The 21,365-nt window shown below is 51.9% G+C and overlaps 1 protein-coding gene and 1 long non-coding RNA gene across 5 annotated transcripts in view; one reads left to right on the forward strand and one right to left on the reverse strand.

Moving 5' to 3' along the window:
* The window catches only part of FYN (FYN proto-oncogene, Src family tyrosine kinase), a 211,762-nt gene that overhangs the window by 13,647 nt on the left and 176,750 nt on the right, over nt 1–21,365 (reverse strand). For all 3 annotated transcript variants that reach the window (XM_038554982.1, XM_038554980.1, XM_038554981.1), the window contains 2 exons: nt 19,384–19,460; nt 19,132–19,285 (listed from right to left, as the gene is read on the reverse strand). In XM_038554982.1, the coding sequence (XP_038410910.1) occupies nt 19,132–19,285; nt 19,384–19,460 (231 nt within the window). The remainder of the gene's footprint in view (nt 1–19,131; nt 19,286–19,383; nt 19,461–21,365) is intronic.
* Nucleotides 8,431–21,362, forward strand: LOC111098400. Of its 2 annotated transcripts, XR_005368162.1 has the most exons (4): nt 8,443–8,533; nt 12,886–13,022; nt 18,417–18,538; nt 18,824–21,362. It is a non-coding gene; the product is annotated as an uncharacterized LOC111098400 (long non-coding RNA). The 2 variants fall into 2 exon arrangements; XR_005368163.1 differs by lacking the exon at nt 12,886–13,022 and having other exon boundaries at nt 8,431–8,533.

Here is a 21,365-nt window from a genome sequence, read left to right on the forward strand (position 1 = left end):
TATGCCAGTGTGAAATGAAATTTAAAAAATCCTACTATTTCATTATGTGGCATCTCACATTTACGCTGGAGCGGAGAAGTTATTCTATAGTTTTCCTTTTATGCACTGAGTTATTTTTAATTAGCTGTGTTTCTCAAGCATAATTATTTCTATCTTTTCTTACGTGCTGCATGATTCCACACAAGGCCTGGTATTCTCCGAACAGTCGTTTTGTTTTTAAAGTTTTCTTTCAAAGCGTTCTGCTGTGTGAGAACCTACCCTCGAGCATTCTGTTCACGCAGCTTTGGACTCTGAGCCGCGGGGATTAATGTGATAGATTTTCTTCAGTGTCGAGAACAGACTCTGCCCTGGACCAGACCTCAGCTGGAGTTCTCTTATTTCAGAGAATTAAAGGTATATTAAATTCATTCCTATTTAAACTATCTCTTGAGCCAAATGGCTTGGAAATCCATGTCCATCTCGAAAGCAAAAAGAACTTTTTTTTTTTTTCCCTCCCCCGTGCCGACACAAAGCCTGTAAGTAAAATGACAAGCGAAAGGAGCTTTTCTTCCCTCCTCGGAATCATTCAACATTTGTGAAGGTGTGTGTGCGTGCGTGTGTTGCTGAAAGTAAACCGTTCAAGATTTGGATAAAGTCATTTTGGATTTTCTGAGAGGAGATCTCACAATGTGAGGGTTAATAAAAGCTGAAACAAACATCAATATATCAACCCGTTGTGTTAGTCGGGCTTTACTGTTTTTTTTTTTTTTTTCATTACGTCATCTACAACAAGAATTAGAAGAATATGTAAACCTTCAACAGATCAATTCAAACAAAGGCTGCAAGGGATCTCTGATAGGAAACCGTTGGTGGATATGTGCTCTGAGACTTATTAGCGGGAGCTCCCGTAGATAAATTTATTTTGTGTTAGTTTTCTTTCTAAGATAAGCAATATATTTACACCCAGTACACATTTTGGAAGAAAAAAGAAAATAAAGACTGTCTTTGCCCAATTTCTCCTACTTCTTCTCAGTCTTAAAATAGCAGCCACTGTTGACAGAAGCAGCTTCCCTAAAGATACCTCATATTTTCCTCCTGAAGGCAGGAGAAGGTTAATAAACGAGGGCAGCGATAGTCTGTTGATCGTTAACTATAGTTTCAACAAGAGAACTGATGGGTGTCCGCTCTTTTACTCATCTCATTACCTCTACTTCCCCTTGCCTTGGTTTCCCACCTCCCGGGGCGGCGGGGTGGGGGTGGGGGGTGGACAGCTGCACAGATGCAGCTCCAGACGGTTTGTGGCAGGTGGTGGGTGTGTGTATGTGTGTCTGTCTGTCTGTCCAGGGCCAGGCAGGTTGCACACTGCAAACCCCAGGCTCTGAGAACAGGGTCCCCAGCGCTGGCTGGAGAACTACCTACACAATCCGTGGGTGGCCCTGCTGGGGGCCGTGGTGGGCTCTCGCCTCAGGTGGAGTCAAGAAAGCTCAGAAACCTGGAAGGAGGATCTCCTGGGTGTAAATACTCTCTTTCCCTTGAAAATAAAGTTCTGTCCCTCCGTATATATATAAAAATAGATATATTTTTGAAGACATCATGACAGGCAGTCAAGTCAGGATCAAAGCTGTCTTCTAAGCAGGATGGTTTTGTAGAAAAAAGGAGGCGGTGTCCAGAGGCCTGCACTACAATGGACTTGGGCTCTGGTATGTCACCAGCTGACTCGCTCTCCTTGAAATTCTCCCCTTTGGGAGGAGGATTCAGATGCCCACGCAATGTCCTCCCCTTTGCATTTTGTCGCAGGAAAGGTAGCAGACTCCGCAGGTAGGATAATCTGTGTCACGGGTGTCACGGGCCCTGGAGGACACGGTGACGCTCAGCCAACTTGTTCACTGTTTAGATGAACCCGAAAGGTAAAGGAGTTATCGTCACCCTATAGCTTTTATTTCTGACTGAATTACGTTAACACATTTACGATTCTTCGAGGCCGCTAGACAAAGGCTGTCCATAATATGTGTGTATTTAACGCGTGGACTTGAAACGTCTTTTCCACGGAGTGTTTTCCAGGCGGGGCCTAGGGCGTTGTGCCTCCCAGGGTGAAGCCCTTGCTGAAAGCCTGACTTGGTGCTGTCACCGAGGCCAGCGTCATGGAGCCACAGCATCCAGGCTTCTGCCGTTGACCTTCCTGTAATCATAGCGAGGGCCAGTGAGCCTTAGGCCAAGCCACTTTCCGTGGTGCGTAAACACGCCAGTGTTTTAAATAATAGTCTGTCACCGACACCTCAATCCTGTTTCTCCAGATCCTGTGGGGGTATGAACTGAGTGATCATAAACGCTGTGCACTGACGGGGATTGTGCTCCGTCTCTTGGCTTCGACCCCTCTCCTGACTCCCGCGGCACCTGCCCCGGATCATCCGATGGGCCCTCCCTCCTGGATCCCTGACCTGTAAAATGGATTCTCTCCTCCGTGTCTCCGCGGGGAGGCCTCAGAGGGCCTCTCAAATATAACAGCCAAAATTTACCTTCTCCAGAATTCTGCTTCTCTTTCACGGTTTGCTGCCTAGCAAACCGCCCGGCTGATGAGACCAGAATGCCAAGAGCCCTCCTTCCCTCCTTCCCTGGAGCTGCGTCTACCTGCCCATCACCCGGCCTCCCGGGGCAGCGCAGGGCCTGCGTGGGGAAGGAGCTCAGGACATCCGCCCCGTGTCCTCTGCAGGTCCTGCTGCTTTGTCACTCTCGGCGCTGCGGCCACCTCACTCCTGGGAAGGTGTCTGGGTGTCCGGGCGTCCTCGCCACCCTCGCGCTAGCCCTTCCTCACTCTCTGTAGTCTGCCTGCGCTCCTGGCAAGGGCCCTGGGGCTGGGCCCACGCGCACAGGCTGGTCCTGCCTCTTCTCGTCGTCCTGGGCCTGCCCCCCCCCCCCCCCAGCCTCTCCACTGCCCTCCTCTGAAGGTTGCTACCTGCGGCAGGGCCACCGGGCAGGCTGCTCCCTTTGCTGAGGCGCCCACCCACGGCTAACTCCTGCTCCTCCGTTCTCAGCCCAAGTGTTATTTGCACAGGGAGCCTTTGCTTGACACACAGAGGCAGGGGAGGGGGGGTGCCCGAGCACCGTGCCCCCTCCCCTTAGAGAGCCTCGTTCTGGACGGCCACTGTGTCTCCGGTGCTGAGACCAGTGCCTGGTACGGAAGAAATGAGATAAAGGTGTGTTGAATGACTGAGTGACTGGGCAGCTGATTAGCCCTCCAAGCTTCCTTTCTGGGCCGAATCACCATGGCTCCTTATGAGGCTTATTATTAGTTCCCTGCTCTTCGGCAGGGCCCCTCTTTGTCCTCGGTGACCGGTGTCATCGTCCGTCACCATCTGGAAGCCCTTATCAGGATCTAACAACCACCGACTGCAGTGGAAAAGCATCTGTCACACACTAATGACACTTAGAAACCCCTGGAAACTCCTGTGCTTTTCGGGCCAAAGTGTGCAGTGAATCTGTCCGAGGTGGAAGGAGCACACCCCCCCCCCCCCCCCACTTTGCTCTGTGAGGAGCGGGACGCCTAGATCGCTGGAGTTGCAGCTGGGGACAGGGGTGGGTGGGCCAGAGGCCTTGGTGGGGGGGTTCACAGCAAAAGAAAGTGGAAATAGAATGAGACCAAGCAGGTAACTGGATGCCAATCATGCACACTCACGGGCCCTGGTCCTTCTCAGGTGGAATGAGGTGAACAGTCACCCAGGCTTTCGGTAAGAGAAAGGAGAGGGCTGTGGGTTTATGCAGGCATCAGTTTGGTCACAGAACGACATCAACCCCCACTGCTGCTGGCTGCTTTTGCTCACTCTCGTTTCCCGCCATAAGTCTTTCTGAGCTTTCCCCGCGTGCCTGGCACTGTACCTGGTGCTAGGAGCACAGCAGTGAACTCAATCCCTGGCTCCCACGGGGCGTGCCGCTTAGTCTGGGAAGGAGATATACTAACTGAGTGGCCGTGATACGGGTCAGACGGTGACAAATGCCATGAAGAATAATAAAATGGGCCACAAGGACAGGTTTTATGGGGCTTTCGCCAGCCCCGCTAAAGCCTTTGGCTCCCGTCCTGTGATGGGAAGCCACTGGGGCTTGGGAGCAGAATATGATGACATCCCACCTCATTCCTTCTCCTTGTCTTTCAAAAGTGGAGGATAATATGTCACTACCTTGAGAACAGTTTGGGATGAGAAAGAGTGCAAAGCATTTTGACTTTTCAACACTCTCGGGAAGCATCACGACACCTTCAAGGCCCATGGGTGAAGGAGCATTAGCGTCGGGTGGGCCGGCCTTCTATCGTCACTTCCGACGTCATGTTCGTTTAAAGAGTGGCTCTAGACACATCTGCACTATTTTAGCACACTTCTCATGGTTGAATGATACTAATGATCTCAGCCACAAAGGAGTGAAACTTAGCGTACTCAGGCGCTTTGCAAAGCTCAGACATCTTCGGGAGGAATGAATTAATCATCTCTGAGTCCAAGCCTCCTCGTGTCTCTGAGTGAGGCTCCTCCCTCTCCGTTCATTCCCTGGGGTGGGGGGGCCACACCCTGTCTCTGGCTCCCCCCGCCCCCCCCCCCCCACCCCGGCCCACCACCTCTGGGCTGGAAACACCACACAGACCCTGTTTGTCATCAGATGTCCCAGTTCTTGATTTGCAAACGTCAAAGGGACACAGCCTCTGGGGATCCCCACCTGTCTCTCGATTGTGGCAACTAGGCGTCTAAATGCATTATTTTACCAAATCATCTTACTATGAAGACGACATTTTATCATAAAAGAGATTCCTGTATAAGGCAGAAAATTTTACTAAACGACTGATCTGACTTAAGTTTCTTCTCATTTTAATATTTTAGGATGCGAGTGGAGTGCCTTTTTAATTAAAAAAAAATTTTTTTATGCTATCCCTTTCCCGGGGGTCAGATCATCATTCTGCCGGGGTTCAAAGTGAAAAGCCTGAAAGCCAGCTGGAACTTCTCCTTTTCTTGCAACCTCAGAGCTGATCTATCACCAAGGTTTCTTTCTTTTCCTTTTTTTTTTTTAAATAATCTCTATGCCCAAAGTGGGGTTCGAGCTCATGACCTTGAGATCAAGAGTCATATGCTTTACTGACTGAGCCAGCCAGGCCCCCAGTATCACCAAGGCTCCCTCTTTCCCTCTGTAACAGGCCTCCCACATCTGCCCTTTCTTTTTTTTTTAAGATTTTTATTTATTTATTTATTTATTTATTTATTTATTTATTTATTTATTTATTTATTTATTTATTCATGAGAGAGAGAGAGAGAGGCAGAGACACAGGCAGAGGGAGAAGCAGGCTCCATGCAGGGAGCCCAATGCAGGACTCAATTCTGCGACCACAGATTCACGACTCGAGCCAAAGGCAGATGCTCGACCACTGAGCCACCCAGGCACCCCACATTTGCCATTTCTGGTTTAAGCTCTTTGCTGAAACTTGTCTTGGGGCCTTGTCCCTCTGGTCAGCCTTCCCGTCACAGTTCATGGATCGTGCCCTGCCTTTGGCTCATTGTCCTTCCAATGAGTCACTTAAACCTCAGCCTCATGATACTCCCCTTACCCACCACAGAGCGGGTCCCCCACGGCATTAAGGCAAAATCCCCCACCTGGTTTTCACACCCACGTACCTATCCAACTTGAGCTCTTGCAACCCCAAACACAACTTCTCTTCTGGTTTGCTTTCCCAGAATCTGTACCCTGCACTTGGCATAATCGTGCCTGCTGCTTGTTAGCTTGTTCTAAATGTCTTCTTCTCTTCCACTTGCTAAGCTGAAACATACTCCTCTCCCTTCCCACCTTCCTCATGAAGTCATCTGTGATTACTCCAGCTTTCATCGATCTCTCCAACGCACTTGGAGCCAACGTTATAAATAACCGTCGAATGCTTGACAGTAGTAGCCACAACAACAGCTAAACATGCACTGAGTGCTTGCTAAGTGTCAGGCATCAGGCTAAGTGCTTTACACGCAGGAGGTAGATGCCAGTAATAGTCCTGTTCTCCAGATGAGAAAACTGAACACGGGGAGGTAAAGTGATATGCCAAAGACCGTGTGGAAACGGCGGAGCTGGATTTGAACCAAGGGAGTCTGGTTCCAGAGTCCAAGTCCTTGAACACGATACCCCATGCTGCAATGCCCATGTCCCCAACATGTCCTTCTGCTAGTTCTGCATGTGTTATTTTTTTGTCTCCTTAAGTAGAATGCAAATCCTTTGAGGTTGGAGACCATGTTTAATACTTCCATTCCTTGACAGTACCTCGCCTACAGCTGCTAAAAGAGCAACTGCTCAACTAATCTTTAACGGACTAAAGGCAATTTATTCCAGCAATTTATCCAAAGAAATTCCCTTCTTTCATGCATGTTTAATCAAACCAAAAAAAAGAAAAGAGCAAATACACGGCAGTGTAACAACTAGTGATTGTTTTCACCCCTAGTGTTACAGGAATAAAGGCATCCTTACCCTACTGTAGGATGGTCTGACCAAATGCTCTTGATTTTTAAGTGAAAGCAGGAAGGCCAGTTAAATTCATTAAGTCAGGATGGCTCATCCCAACCCCCAGGATCCAGTCCGGTTAATGAAGGTTCTCTATCCCTAGTGGCCAGGCAAGCTGTTTTCTTCGCCTCAAACAGAAGCGGTTCTTACTTGATTTGGTTACTTCCTATATTTCATGCATCTTCATGCATTAAGATGATGGCAGTGGCCCTGGAATATTCAAATGAAAATGGCAGAGACTTCCACTCCCAAGTCTACACTTAGTGCATGTAAGTTGGCCAGGAATCAGGGAGAAAGTGCTCTTAAGTGAGAGTGCAAAGGGGTGCACCCCATGGGCTGTGCTGGGATCGAGGGGCCATTTGTGGAAGGCCCAGGATGGCTATTTATGAAGGGAGCTTTGGAGTCAGTAGATCTGGGCTTGCACGTCCCATTTGCTGGGTGACCACTTAAAACTGCCCCCAGTCTCAGTCTCTGTGTCTGTAAATCGGGATGATGATAACCTGATGAGGTTGTGGTGAGAATTATAAATAATGTAAGGGGCTCAGCACAGCCTCTGGCACACTGTAACAGCTGAATAAATGCCAATTATTATTCTATTTGTTTTTTGTTTTTTTTAAGATTTTATATGTTTATTCATGAGAGACACAGAGAGAGGGGTACGGAGAGACATAGGCAGAGGGAGATGCAGACTCCATGAATGGAGCCTGATGGGGGACTTGATCTCGGGACTGTGGGATCATGCCCTGAGCCAAAGGCAGATGCTCAACCACTGAGCCACCCAGGCGTCCCTATTATTCTATTTGGACGGTAATGCAAAGGCACTAAGTTGCAGTTGCATCTGGTTAGCTGAAGCTCTTCAAACTTTAAGAGAGGGAAAGAGGATAAAGAAAACCCAATGCACTCATCAATCACTGAGAACTTACTGAGCATCCAGGGAGAGCCCGGCACAGGCGGAGGGCCTCCTGAGAAGACCAAACATGGTCTTGCCTCCTGCCATGTGTCGTTGTAGGCAGCTGGGGAGACAGAGTTCACAGGCAGACCCAACAGACAGCTGAATAGGTTGGGACACTGGTTTTAGGAAAAAAGAGGGCTCAGGAGAGAGGGAAAGAGGAAATGCACAGGGAACGGGGGCTCTGGATAGAGGTGGCCGCACTGAAATGCTGCAATGTGACCCGTGGTTCTCCCTGGGAGAGGCTCAGCTCGGGAGCCAGGACAGGCCGAGGGTGGGGGGGCCATTCACATTATTGGCTCTTGGTGGCCAGTTGGGCTGTCAAACCTTACTTCCTCTGCTGGTGACCAGGCCAATTCCACAGCCCTGTCTCAGAAAACATCCCCTCCGGCTACAGAAACTGGGCCAAGGTGGAGAAGGCAAAGCCAGTATGGAATAAAAGCAGCCAAGTCCTTCTGACAGAGACTCCAGTGGTGCCCCAAGAGCATTTTCAAGGGGGAAAGGCATTAGCGTCAACAACAGACACTGTTTTTCTGAACCAAAGATCCATCCAGGGTCCCCTTTAATTAGGAAGCCACAGACTCTGCAAATTATTACATCCAGAATTAAATAATGTGCAGGACGTCAACTTTAAAGTCACCCTGCGGAATAAAGGAGAAGAAATCACAAACTGTGCCAGCAACAGGAAGCTGATTATGTTGGCGGGGAGGGGTGACACGTCAGGACGAGGACGGGATATCCTGCAGGAGAGGTGAAATCAAAGCTGACCTGACCTGGAGCTCTGCGGTTGTTCAAACAAAACAATGATTTCAAACCCAATAAAAACAGGCAGAGCAAAATTCCGATTTTTCACACGAGGCCAAAGGAATGACTTTCAAGTTCCCCGAATGTGTCTGGAGCAATACAACTGTGTGTTTTCCAGTTATCTCTGGTGACGCATTGTGTTGAAATTTCTACTTGAGGTTCATAAGATTTCAGCACCGTGTTTTAAAAGTAAAAGTAGGGGAGAGGTGAACGGTACAGTGAATTCACATGATGTCCCATCTGAAATGCACAATGGTGAGCAGGGAATCTGAGAAGGAAGGAAGGAAGGAGGTAAGCAGTAGAGGAGGGAGGAGCGCGGTCCCATCAGGGATGTGGGTGGAGGAAGACCAAGCCCAGCCAGAGAAGACAAGAGCCAGGGGCCAGAGGCAGGGCCAGGACACGTCCTACAGACAAGGGCTGATTAGCTGGGCCACGGATCCGAGGTCTGGTGCGGCTAAATGCACGGAAGGGATGTTCAGGCTGAGAGGGTGAGGAGAGTCTCAAGGGAAGCCCAGAATGGAGGCCCAGACAGGGAAGGGGGGGTGCAAGGTCCAGGTCCATCAGTGGGTATCAAAAACCTACTCAGGACAACTGAAGGAGGGAGACCCAGCCCGCGGGGAGAGGGGGATGCGGCTGCAGCCAGGGCTCTGCTCCTGGCACCCTGGAGTTGAGGAGGGGCAGGCAGGGACATTTCTTCTGCGACCTGTGGGGGATCGCCAGCAGGTGAGGGGAGGGTGGTCTGGCTGCCCGTTTCCCCACCACTCTCTTCCCGGTGGTGACCAGTGGCAACGCGCGATAACGGTCCCTGGCAGCTCAAAAGAACGGGATGCATTGGCAGCTCCTGAAACCATGGGTATTTGGTCCCCGTACTTTTCGGAAGGAAATCTAAGACTCCTCCTCGAGAGGACTCTGCTTGAAGCACAGACTGCATTAGGACGGGGGTGGGGTGGGGTGGATTGAAGTGATTCTCTCAGGCAGAGGTGAGGAAAGGAGGGAGGAACCCTGCAGGCTATTCCAGAACACCAAAGCTCTGAACAATTGCAGCGATCCTCCCAGCTTTCCAAGAGCCAGACAGAGAAGTGAAATCAGAATAACGATCCTGATTCACGGTCCCGGGTCGGAGGGACACCTACCTCCGTGGGCTTTTGTCCAGAGTAAAAGACAAGAACGCTGGTGTACGGTTTTGCAGCCACGGGCACGCTGCTGCTCAGGGTGGTGAGAACTCAGACCTCAGTAATAAACGCGTGTCTGGGAGGCAGCTCAACACAGAAATTATTCCAGGAATCCGGCCACCCCCAGGAGGGGCAGTCTGACATCAGGCCACGAAGCATGCGAGGCAGCGGGGACAAGCGCCGGGGCTTGGGGAACAGCTGGTGGTCATATTGAGGGTTTGGCTGCAGTGAGGAAGAAATCAAAGCAAGAGAGGATGTGCGGAAGACAATAGGCACTTTGGGGTTGCTTTTCCGGACTGCCCCCACACAGCGCCGGGGCCTCTGGGGAGCCCAGCACCATGCGGCTGTGCCCCTCCCTCCAGCTGGAAGACATGGAGGCCTCGAAGCGTGGGGCAGTTTTCATCTGCACTGCCTGTCCCTGATTATCCAGATGATGCAAATGAAGGAGTTCCTCCTGCCAGCAAGGCAAGACGAGGAAGCCAAGTGACATTTTTGATGTTTGATGGCAGTCTGCAGTTCCTATTTACACACTTTAAAATCACAGAGGGTGACCATCTGCTTCCTCCTTGCTGATTGCTAAGAAACGCGGGATGCACAGACCAAGGACATGCTCTTGACCATTCAGAAACCACCGCCAAATTGCTCTGCCCGAGACAGCACAAAGGAGAAAGACACCCACCCGGCGTGTAACACGTGACTGGCCGGTGCAGATAAAGAGGAAAGATATTCAGAGGAGCGGAGCGGGCTGTCAGCGACCGGGGCTCGCCGCGGTCCCATCTGTCTCCCCGGGGCCGGCGGGCGGTGGAAGGACCCAGGCCGTCGCCCGCCTGCGGGTTTCATCTTAAAAGAGAGTCTGGGGTGGCCGAGGGTGGGTTAAAGTCCCTTTCTTTTCATTGTGATCTTTGGCTTTCCGCGCGTCCTCTCTGGGAGCGGGATGGATGGTGTGCACAATTCGTGCTCCTTCCCGGGGGCACAATCGGGGTGGCCCCCGCGGCTCCGGGTGGCTCAGCAGCAGGCAGGAGGCTCCCGGGCTCTCAGCAGGGGAGCAGCTCCCGTGGCTCTCAGCCACGGCACCCCCTGGGGCTCTGGGAGGGGGTCAGTGCAAACAAACACGCTTCCTGCTCAGTCCTTAAAACAATGGGTGCTTTGGGAAGGGTTTGCTTTTCGTCAAAGGGTGGTTTGCTTCTCCAGTAGGGGGAGAATTAGATTAAATCCAATGATGAAAAAAACGGGTCCCCGGCCGCCTCCCCGTGGCTGACATTTGCCGTTCGGGTCACGGCGCGCTGTGTGGGAATGGCAATGGCAGTGCTGCTGTTGACAGAGAACAAGAACCCATGTGCCGCCCACGGGGGCGGGGGCGGGGGGGGGCGGGCATCTCCTGGCGAGATCAGCCTTGATGTGCCACCGGATTACAGAGGCCTCGGACGAGGCTGATTAATAATTCTGCAGGAGCCCTTGAGCTGGGAGGCTGGTGTTCGGAGGCTGATAATCCCCAGTCATTGTAACACAAAGGGAGGACAGAAATTGAATTCACAGTTCTGAATCGTGAGATTCAAAATTCGAAAGAAAACCGGGATCCGCTTCTTCCTGGCTGTGTTTGTCAACCTAGCTGCCTCCTTGTTTGTGTTAAATGGCTACTGTGCTTTTTGAATCCAAAATCTGATTATATTTAATTAGTACAGGCATCTGGGATTTCTAATACACAAAGAGTTATTAAAGTAACAAATCTTTCTAAAATATGTTCACCATGAAAGAATGTGTTAATTTATGCAGTAACAATTTTTTAACATGAAATAATTAACATGAAAACTGCAACGATTATGAATTCTTCGCAGTCTAATTTATATGTGAATTTTCCTCCAGATAATAATCTATTCAACTTAAATCTGCGATACTGGGAGCATTTGAACAGACGCATTTTTCTTCCTCTATTTAACACACAAACCTAAACTCACGGCAGGTCTCCCCCCCCCCCCCAAGCAGGTCTTATACAAAGTCACAGGAGCCCCGGTTTCTATCTACATTCCAAAGATCCAGAGATTAAATTGCTTTGACATTCGCTTCCCCACAGTGATCCTTAAAAAAAAAAAAAACAAAAAACAACAACAACAAAAAAAAAACCAACACACAGAGCAATTCTATGTTCCTGTCTTTGTGATGATTCAAATCAGCAGTGGAGAGAGTTAAGTAGGCAGGTGACCCGGCTGGAAAGACGAGAGGGTGTGTGCTCTGCAGGAAGGCAGGCGTGTGTAGGGTGTGCCTGTGTGTGTGTGTGGGGGGGGGGGGGATGGAGGGGAGGGCCGGAGTGAGATACACACAAACAGCTACTATCACCCCACTGGATCAGTAGTAGTGACGTCACTATTACTACTAACAACTGTACAACTATCAGCTCAGCGTCTGCTCTGTGCTGAGCGCTTTACGGATATTCCCAGTCCTGTGATGGAGACCAGGTGGGGATGGAGACCCAGGGAGGTTGGGTAACTTGTCCAAAATTTACAGCTACTTCGAAATGATGCTAAGATTTACACTAAGATCATTTGATTTCATAAGTCGTGCTCTTAACCCATTCAGTCCCTCTCATCTTTGGGAGCATGTGTGTGCGTGTGTGTGTGTGTGTGTGTGTGTGTGTGTGAGAAGGAAAGCGGGGTCGGGCTATCCAGAAAGACATAAAGCAAGGAGCTGCCAGGAGCACAGGAAGGAGTGAAAACCCCGAGAGCTTCTTCCCTGATCCTCACAACCGCCTGCAAGGTGGCCAACACCGGCCCTGGTTCTCCAGGGAGGAGAAAAAAGCTGAAGCTCCCTGAAGCTCGAGCTTATGCAAAGTCCACGAACAAACGAACAAACGAGCAGGAAATGCAGAGTCGGGATCTGCACCCAGACCACCCAACTCCAAGGCTCCTGCACTTCCCATTACCCCAAGACAACCTTGCTGTTGCGTGCAGGGAGCGCTGGCCTAGCACACCGTCCTCTCTGGAGGGTCTTGCGGTCACCAGGGTGTCCGATGCCCACAGGGAGAGCTGTGCCCGCTGCCCAGAGGGCAGGGGAGCAGGTCTGGGAGGAGTGTGCAGAGGGGACAGTGAGTTTGGCTATTTTCGCTGCTGTAAGCAGGTATCTATTAAGTACCTATGCTCAGTGCTGATCTTCAGGCCGAATTACCTCTATGGAGGAGCGGTGAGACTGGGCCCGCAGACACATGGGAGGATTGCTCCGACAGCGCTCGTGCATTTATGTGTGTGCTCACGCACACGCAGGCACAACCATCAGAGCCGCTGCTGGAGCCTCTGGTTTGCAGTTATGCTCGGGCTGGCGGGGGATGGGGGGGACCTCGGGGCATGTAGGTAATACGTGGTGACGGCCCAGGCACAGCTGGCTGTAAAATTAAAGAACTAATTTTTTTTTTTTTTGTCTTAAAAGATTGATTCTTCTTTCCTGATTACTAGTAGTCTTTTTCTTAACTTCTTTTTTAAGGTAAGAAAGAAAGAGACTTTTCAAGGATAATGTACATCAGACACAAGAAGTTTGGGTCATAAGGATGGTTTTTACATTCCACCGCCCTTGAAGAGCTTTCATAGACAGCCTGAGGAGTCCTGTGCTAATTACATGAGGTAGCTATTTTCACTTTTCCATTTCACAAAGGTCAAGTGATTTGTAAGTGAGTTTGTTCAAACCCAGGCCTTGTAACCTCTAGTCCTGGCTTCTTCGAAGTGTCCCACCAGCAGGTAACACAGCAACCTTGTATTACACCTCTAAAGGCAAAGTCTGCAGGGCAGTATCTATAAATGCAAACTAGGCTTGCCCGAGGACTAATGGTTCTTTTTATGTTTTATTTTTTTATTATTATTTTTTTTAATCTTTTTTTTTTTTAAGATTTTATTTATTTATTCATGATAGTCACAGAGAGAGAGAGAGAGGCAGAGACACATGTTTTAAAGATTGATTGATTGATTGATTTTTAAGGATTTATTTATCTATTTATTATAGAGATAGACACAGAGAGAGAGAGGCAGAGACACAGGAGGAGGGAGAAGCAGGCTCCATGCAGGGAGCCCGATGTGGGACTTGATCCCGGGACTCCAGGATCGCGCCCTGGGCCAAAGGCAAGCGCTAAACCGCTGAGCCACCCAGGGATCCCCCTGAAGATTTATTTATTTATTTGAGATATATATATAGAGAGAGTGCATGAGCAGAAGGGGCGGAGGGAGAGAGAGAGAATCTCAAGTAGACTCCGTGCTGAGCACAGAGCCTGATGTGGGGCTCGATGTCATGACCCGGAGACCATGACCTGAGCCGAAATCAAGAAGTGGATGCCAAACCGACTGTGTTACCCAGGCGCCCCGACAGTTCTATTCCTGGGACCTAACCACGAGACAGAGGGACCTTTGTCCTCCGCCACGGCAGCCTAGTCCATAATGACCCCAAATCAGAAATACCAGTAGAACAGATAAACTGATACAATTTGTAGGGTGGAATACGGCTCAGCAAGAGAAGGGAAAGCGCTGATGCACGCAGCAGCAGGGATGAGCCCCTGCAGACGTAAGAAGGTGGGAAAGAAGCTGGACACAGGGGAGCAATGCTACATGGCTCATTTAGACAAGGTGCCACCACCAGAAGAAGGAATCTCTGGGCGCAGGTAGGAACAGTGGCTACCCAGGCAGGCGGCTGTGGTTGGAAGGGGGCCGAGCGGGGTTCTGGGGTGCTGGCGGTGTGGCCTGTGTCTTCATCCATGGGTGGTTTCAGGGGCAGACACGTGTGTAAGAACTTACTGGGTTGTACACTTTGCCGTTACTCATTTTGTCGTCTGTATGTTATGGCTCAATAAAAATAAATAAGTGTCGACAAAAGCAGGCCGTTCTTCTACACAATCCAAGTCGACCCGAACGTGTTAGGTTTAGATCGGGCCTAGTCAGCACTGAGCTTCCTGAAAGCTCAAGAAGAGAATGGGGTCGATCAAGAACTCTTCCTGCCTGTCTGCGTGAGCTCTGAAGGAGCTGCTGGGTGGAGGGGAACTGCACCAGTTAGAAAGCAAGGCTCGGTGACAGCCGCCCACGCTGGTGGTTATGGGAGGAGGTGATGCTGCAGTAGGGACACGGCTGAGATTGGACCTCAGGTGACCCTGCAGGTAGGGGGAGAGGCCAGCGGGAGCCTGGGGGAGGGGATGGAGGAGGGGGTAGAGGCCAGTGGGAGCCTGGGGGGATGGGGGGTGGGGGGTAGAGGCCAGCGGGAGCCTGGGGGAGGGGATGGAGGACGGGGAGAGGCCAGTGGGAGCCTGGGGGCATAGGGGGTAGGGGGAGAGGCCAGCGGGAGCCTGGGGGGGGATGGAGGTGGGGGGAGAGGCCAGCAGGAGCCTGGGGGAGGGGATGGAGGTGGGGGAAGAGGCCAGTGGGAGCCTGGGGGGGATGGGGGGTGGGGGAGAGGCCAGTGGGAGCTTGGGGGAGGGGATGGAGGAGGGGGAGAGGCCAGTGGGAGCCTGGGGGGATGGGGGGTGGGGAGAGAGGCCAGTGGGAGCCTGGGGGAGGGGATGGAGGAGGGGGAGAGGCCAGTGGGAGCCTGGGGGGATGGGGGTGGGGAGAGAGGCCAGTGGGAGCCTGGGGGAGGGGATGGAGGAGGGGGAGAGGCCAGTGGGAGCCTGGGGGCATGGGGGGTGGGGAGTGGGGAGAGAGGCCAGCGGGAGTCTGGGGGGGATGGGGGGTGGGGGGAGAGGCGCTGGGAGGTGAGGACCCGGGGCAGGGCGACGGGGCAGCAGTGAGGGATTGGACGCTGCCTGGGGATCCACCACCACAACCACCTCCAGCTCCGCAAACCCAGAACCAAACTCCTCCTCTTTCTCTGAAAAATGAGCCCCTCTCTCCGACTCCGACTCCCTTATTTCTGTCGCTGGCGATTCCAGTCTCCTATAACCTGCATCTGGCTACGCGGGAACTGCCCTCGCCTCTCCCTGTCCTCCACAGTGTTGGAGCCTCTCCAGGGCGTCTACAGCCCACTCTTGCCCTGGGTGTGCTCCCCAAGGGCTGTCACCACGTACGAGGCACAATGACAAGGGTATGTATTCACCGCCTGCCATGTTCCGGGCCCTGTGCTGAGACTTTACATTGCTTTTAGCTGTCTTGGCAAAAATTAAAGCACGAAGCAGGTAAAATATATTTCCACTTTACAGGGAAGCAAACTGAGATGCAGAGAAGTGAAATAACTTGGCCGAGGCGATGGTTTTATGTGGCTTCAGCGCCGGACCTGTGTGTCCCTCTGCTCTCCTGCAGGGACGCACCCCCACCCCCACCCCTGCCCCCGGGGTGCGTCCTGCTTCCTTAGAGCAGTAGCTCCCAGCAAAATCCCTCTCCCAGACGAGGCATTCACGGAGTTAATGGTGGCGTTACTTAGAGACTCTGATTGCACAGAATTTAGCAACGAGTTTATGACCAAAGACGACCTGCTGTGATGGAGGGAGCCGTGCGGGTAACAGAGCAGCGCCAAGTGATCTCTGGTCGCCTCTAGAAGGCTGTTGGTAGAGGACCACCCTCACCGGCTCTGACCCTGGCGCTGACCTCCTCCCTGACGGGGGCTTCTGCTCACAGTCCAGGGGGGCGGGGGGCGGTAGGGGGAGAGCAACGCAGGGAGGGCTGCTGGACGCGTGTCCAAATCCAATTCTGTGCCCTGGGGAATGTCACTGCATCTACCCAGGGCCGGGGGATGGTGACAGACGCTTCGGTGCGCCCCTAGCTGGGAAACCCTCAACCGTGCGGAGAAACCACTGCCGCTCAGAGTCCCCAAATACCTGTGTTCGGCGCTTGCTTCTGAACTCTGCCCTCACTTCCATAATCAGGATCTCCCCTGGCCGTGGCCTGGGGGTAACATAAAACCCGGCTTGTAAATACTACCAGGCTCGCGGGCCAGCTGTCTGGAGGAGCCGATGAGTCCCCAGCAGAAACCTCAGCGTGCAGCGCATGACAGCTACACGCCGGCCCCTTCGGCCTCTTGCAGAGGCCGGGGCGGGCCAGGCCCTGGGGGCAGCAGGCCCAGAGCTCCAAGATGCAGCTCTTTCAAGCTCCCTCACACTTGCACATGAGAGGCTCCCCCTTAAAAACACTTTCCCACACAATAAAGGGGAAAAGGGACTTATGACTGTTAGTTTTTGTTTTTGTTTTTTAAATCACTGTCTGGCTGAGCGGCAGTGGGCACAGCTGAAGAGAGGGGAAGCAATGCTGCCGGCCACACCTGGAGACTCCGATCTTGCCTCTGCCCTTTGACTAGCTGCCTGCCTTTGTGCAAGGTGCTCAACCCGAGTCTCTTTCTCTCGCTTCCCTCCCGACTCTTCACATTTAGGCTCCCGGGCCCGGCCCTCCATAGGGTCCCCCTGTAGATGCCCCGGCTCCTTCCTCTCCCTCTGCTGCAGGCGACCATTGCTTCTATTCTCCTCGCAGATCCTGGAGCCCCACAGCCTTTGCTTATCCCCGAGTGCAGTTCTCCACCTCATTTCCTTCTCCTTATTTGTCTCTTTCCGGTGTTTGGCATGGACGGGAGGACATTTGTGAAAGGGAAGAGAGAGGGAGTGGGCGGGACGCTCTATTTGGAAGTTAAGCAAAGGAAATACGGTACGAAGGGTATGAGTGGATTCTTACAGAAGGCGTCGGGGGCAGCATCCGGGAACGTGATGGGGGGGTGCGGAAGCCAGCAGAAGGGTGATCAGGACAGCCGACCGTGGAGGAGGGTGGGACTGCATGGCCAGGGCCGAGGGTGGCCGCGTGCACGCTGTCCCTCGGGCTCCAGTCACCCAGGGCCACAGCCCGACGACCCCACTCCGTGGACTAACCTTCGAAGCCCTGTCCACGGCACCCTTCCCAACGTCCTTGGTTTCTGCCCTGCAACTTCTAACTTATGGGTGGTTCAAGGCAAGAATCTGTAGCCACACACTCTGTGGAGTCCAAAGTGTGGGAGAGGGGAGAGGCACACCCTGGACCGCCCCACCCAGCACCCGGACTCTACTCACTCCCGCGAGCACACTTACACGACCGACTGCCGAGACCGACTCCCATCTCGCCCCTTCCTGAATTAAATATTCATGTCTCCAAACCTTCACCTGCTCCCCACGCGGCCCCCCAGCTTCTGGGTCTGTGAGTTGGGACCTGATGGGTTTGCTGCAGGGCAAACTGTCTCATTTAGGGCCAGGTCTCAGACCCAGGGACGCTGCAGACCCTTGACTCAAAATCACGGCCACATTTCTGTCCGGATGACCAGTGCCAATCACAGCTGCTCGTGTGCTTTTGATTAGGGACAGGGCCTGCCATCTGGCCGCGCAGTAGCGTGTGTGTGCATGTGTATGTGCGTGCGCACACGCATGGGCACGCTCGCGGTGTGGGCATTTGGCTCCAGCACAAGAGCTGCCACGTGTTGGGGAAATTCAAACAGCCAAGCTGTCTGACCGACGTGAGAGTGAGCATTTGGACGGTATCTGCACCAACCAGGGTCTTCGTTTAAGCGCTTTCCTCCTCGCTTGAGGCTGCCGAGAATGAGGAGGGGAGAACTGACACGGAATGAAAGAATTTAAAAAGAAAGAAAGGACGGGAGTCCCAGGGTGGCCGTTCTGAAATCCAGTAGGAAGCACTGCCCTGCCATACATTCCAGTCCCGCTTCGCCTTGCTCCGAAGGCCTAGGCTTGGTGAAAAACAACAGCCACGCAGCCTCCCCGCTCCCTTCAGACGCCAGCGTTACCTTCTACGCGACAGGCCTACGCTCCGCTGCGAACGGCACTCCTAATTCCACACACGTACCTTGCTCACCGCGGTGTGCACATCCGGGAAGGAGGAAAACAGCCCTGGGAATTCCCTCCCTGGCATCGGGTGCTCTAAAAGTAGCCGAAAAGCTCCCCACCGGAGCGGCTGCGGGCCTGGGGTGTGTTTAATCTAGAGTCTGATTTCTACAAATCTTTGGGGGAGGGAGAGCGGAGGGAGATGATTTAGAGGGGTGGGGTGCTCAGCTGACACGGTTATTTCCCATCCTTCCTCTAGATCCCTCTTCTGCTTGTCTCCTGGTTCTCAACCCAGCTGGGCTCCTCAGTGGGCTCCTCTGACCCCTGGATTCCCCCCCGGGTTTGGCGGCAAATCTGGAGGAGCCCCAAGGGCAGGCTCAGGTACGAAATCGCCCGATCCAAGCCTGGCCTTTCTCTGCAACGTGGCCTCTCGTTCTTAGCCCTGGTGCCTGCTCCGTGCCCACTGCCCTTCTGGCCTCAGTCGGTGACGGCTGTCACCCTTGAGCTCCGGGACATCACAGCATGCCTTGTTGGTTTCCCTAACCCTGCCCATGCCTTTATAAAGAACTCCTTTATTAAATTCTCCAATGAGCATGTTTCTGTCCTCTGCTGAGACTTGGATGGAACGACAAGCTATGATTTGATGTATCTCTTGGCTTTCCACAGCCCTCTTTCCCCAAAGGCAAAGCGTCCGAGGCTTGGACGCTGTGCGGGGGCCAGCCTGAGCCAGGAAGACCACATCAGTGGACGCTCAGTCACCAGAAGGCAACATGCTGTCCATCCATTGAACCCACTATAGTCTCCCACCTGTAGAGCTATCGGATCCCTGCCAGAGCAAGAAGAAACACCTCAGCTGGAGGACGCCATTCCAAATATTTTTCTGGAGGTGGGGAAGGGAAGGAGAGAGGAAGGATGGTGCCGCAAGCGACTGTTGTCTCGGATGTGATCATGAGCCATCCCATATAAATGCCCACCTTGTCTTGCTGTGTACTCATTGTCTTCGATCAACCTCGCCAATCCAAAGTCAGCAATCTTGCATATTAGTCCGTTCCCCACTAGGATGTTTGCTGACCGCAGGTCCCTGTGGATGTAATTCATGCGCTCGATGTAAGCCATTCCCGCGGCAACCTGTAGGAACGGAGGAACAGGACGCACGTCACACCACGACTCCACGGGCTCACACGGCCTTACGCCTGAGGCGGGCGTCAGAGGACCACGCAGCCTACCTGTGCTGCCATATCCACGAGGTTTGGTAATTTCAGAGCTCTTCCTTCCCCGTCTTTTAAGAAATCGAGTAAACTTCCTGTGGACAAAACATAAAACCATTTCAATTTACTCTGGAAGATAAAAATGCCTGACAAAGGGCTGCATTTGGTTTTCTTATTAGAAATAATGAGGTGATTGAATAGATGATGCCGTTGATGAAGAAAAAAGAGATTCATACAAAAAAAAAAAGGAGGGTAGAAAAAACTCTTGTTTGAGAGGCAGCGGTTTTATCTTTCAGATTTCAGATTTCAGCACAGACAATGGTGACTTCATTTCTAAGAACAAAAGTTTGGGGATGCCTGGGTTGTTCAGTGGTGGAGCATCTGCCTTTGGCTCAGGGTGTGATCCCGGGATCCTGGGATCGAGTCACGCATCAGGTCCCTGCAGGGAGCCTGCTTCTCCCTCTGCCTGTGTCTCTGCCTCTCTCTCTGTGTCTCTCGTGAATAAATAAATAAAATCTTAAAAAAAAAAACAACAAAAGTTTGAAAAAAGCATAATGCGTGGGATATGATTCCCTTTATGTCACAAAGAAGGGCACGTGGGGACATGTGGGGATACGTGGGGAGCTGCACCACTTTGCTTCATCCCCAGCAGCCCCCACCGACATGGGGAAGACGCTGCCCGCCAAGTGGTTCCCAAAGTGTGGTTCTGGGACCAGCAGGGATTGCATCCCTCGGGGAATCTGTTAGAAACTCTCAGGTTGTGTGCCAGAATCAGAATCAGAAACTCAGGAGGCGGGGCCTGGAAACGTGCAGTGTGAGAAGCCTGCTGGGTGATCTTGATACATAGCAAAGTTTGAGAAGCACTGGCCTAGCTTATTTACAGATTTTTAAATCAAGGAAAGAATATCTGAGGAATATAGAGTGGGGCAGGTAGCTCCCCTCGTTGGATCATGGCCAGCCAGGCCTTCCGGATATTTGACGCCTCAGAGCCACCGTGACAGCACGGCCTAAGTTGCTTAGGACCAACACCAGGGCTCGAACAATCCTGCGCAGAGGCCGGAGGCTTGTGATGGTCACTGGTGATTGCTTGCATGCTTTAATCACAAAGTTATTGACCAAATAACCCTGGAGACAAAAGACAAGCAATCTGCCAGGAAAAAACATTTTTTCCGAATATATTTAAAAACAAAGTACATGGAAAGGAAAAAATTACACTGGGGTCCTCTGTTGTATGATGCATTCATTGCCTTTTAAGGTTGTTTCTTGTTTGGTTCGTCTATTTTTCCGAAACAAAGTGATCTTTGGCCTTATCCCTGGCAATACTGCTTTTGATTAGAAAGACAGAGAGAGAATGAGAATAAAATGCGCTCTCTAGGCCGCTTGGGTGCTGCAGTTGATTGAACGCCTGGCTCTTGGTTTCGGCTCAGGTCATGATCTCCGGGTCGTGAGATCGAGCCCTGCATCAGGCTCTGCACTCAGCAGGGAGTCTGCTTGAGACTCTCTCTCCTTCTCCTTCTGCCCCTCCCGGTTGTATTCTCTTTCTCTCTAATAAATAAATAAATCTTAAAAAAAATGTGCTCTTTAAAAGCATGTCTTTCTTCATCTGATATTTAAGAGAGTTGGAAAAACAAAGGTGCTGAGAAGATGGAGACAAAATGAACCCAGAGACCTGTGTCTGATATGAACCCTTCAGCCCTGAAAAAGGAAATTTAGCACAAGGCATGCCATCCGAAATGACAGCAAATGATCACAGCCCTCGCCACCACCCTTGACATTAAAAATGAATGCTTTCGTTACGGAGAGGAGCTGAGACTCCTGACATGTGCAGCGTGTAAAAGGTGCTGTGTTTCATAAGGACCTAGGGGTGGGAGCACACTCAAGGTCATGGTCTGTTTTAAAACTGTTTTTATTAATGAGCAATTTGTGCTTCCTGACGGGAATGCTTGACTCATGCAGAAAGCAGGGAAAAAGCAAGCAGGCACCACCATTTCCCTCCCCAA

The sequence above is a fragment of the Canis lupus genome, chromosome 12, assembly GCF_011100685.1.
Source record: "Canis lupus familiaris isolate Mischka breed German Shepherd chromosome 12, alternate assembly UU_Cfam_GSD_1.0, whole genome shotgun sequence".
Classification (NCBI taxonomy): domain Eukaryota; kingdom Metazoa; phylum Chordata; class Mammalia; order Carnivora; family Canidae; genus Canis; species Canis lupus.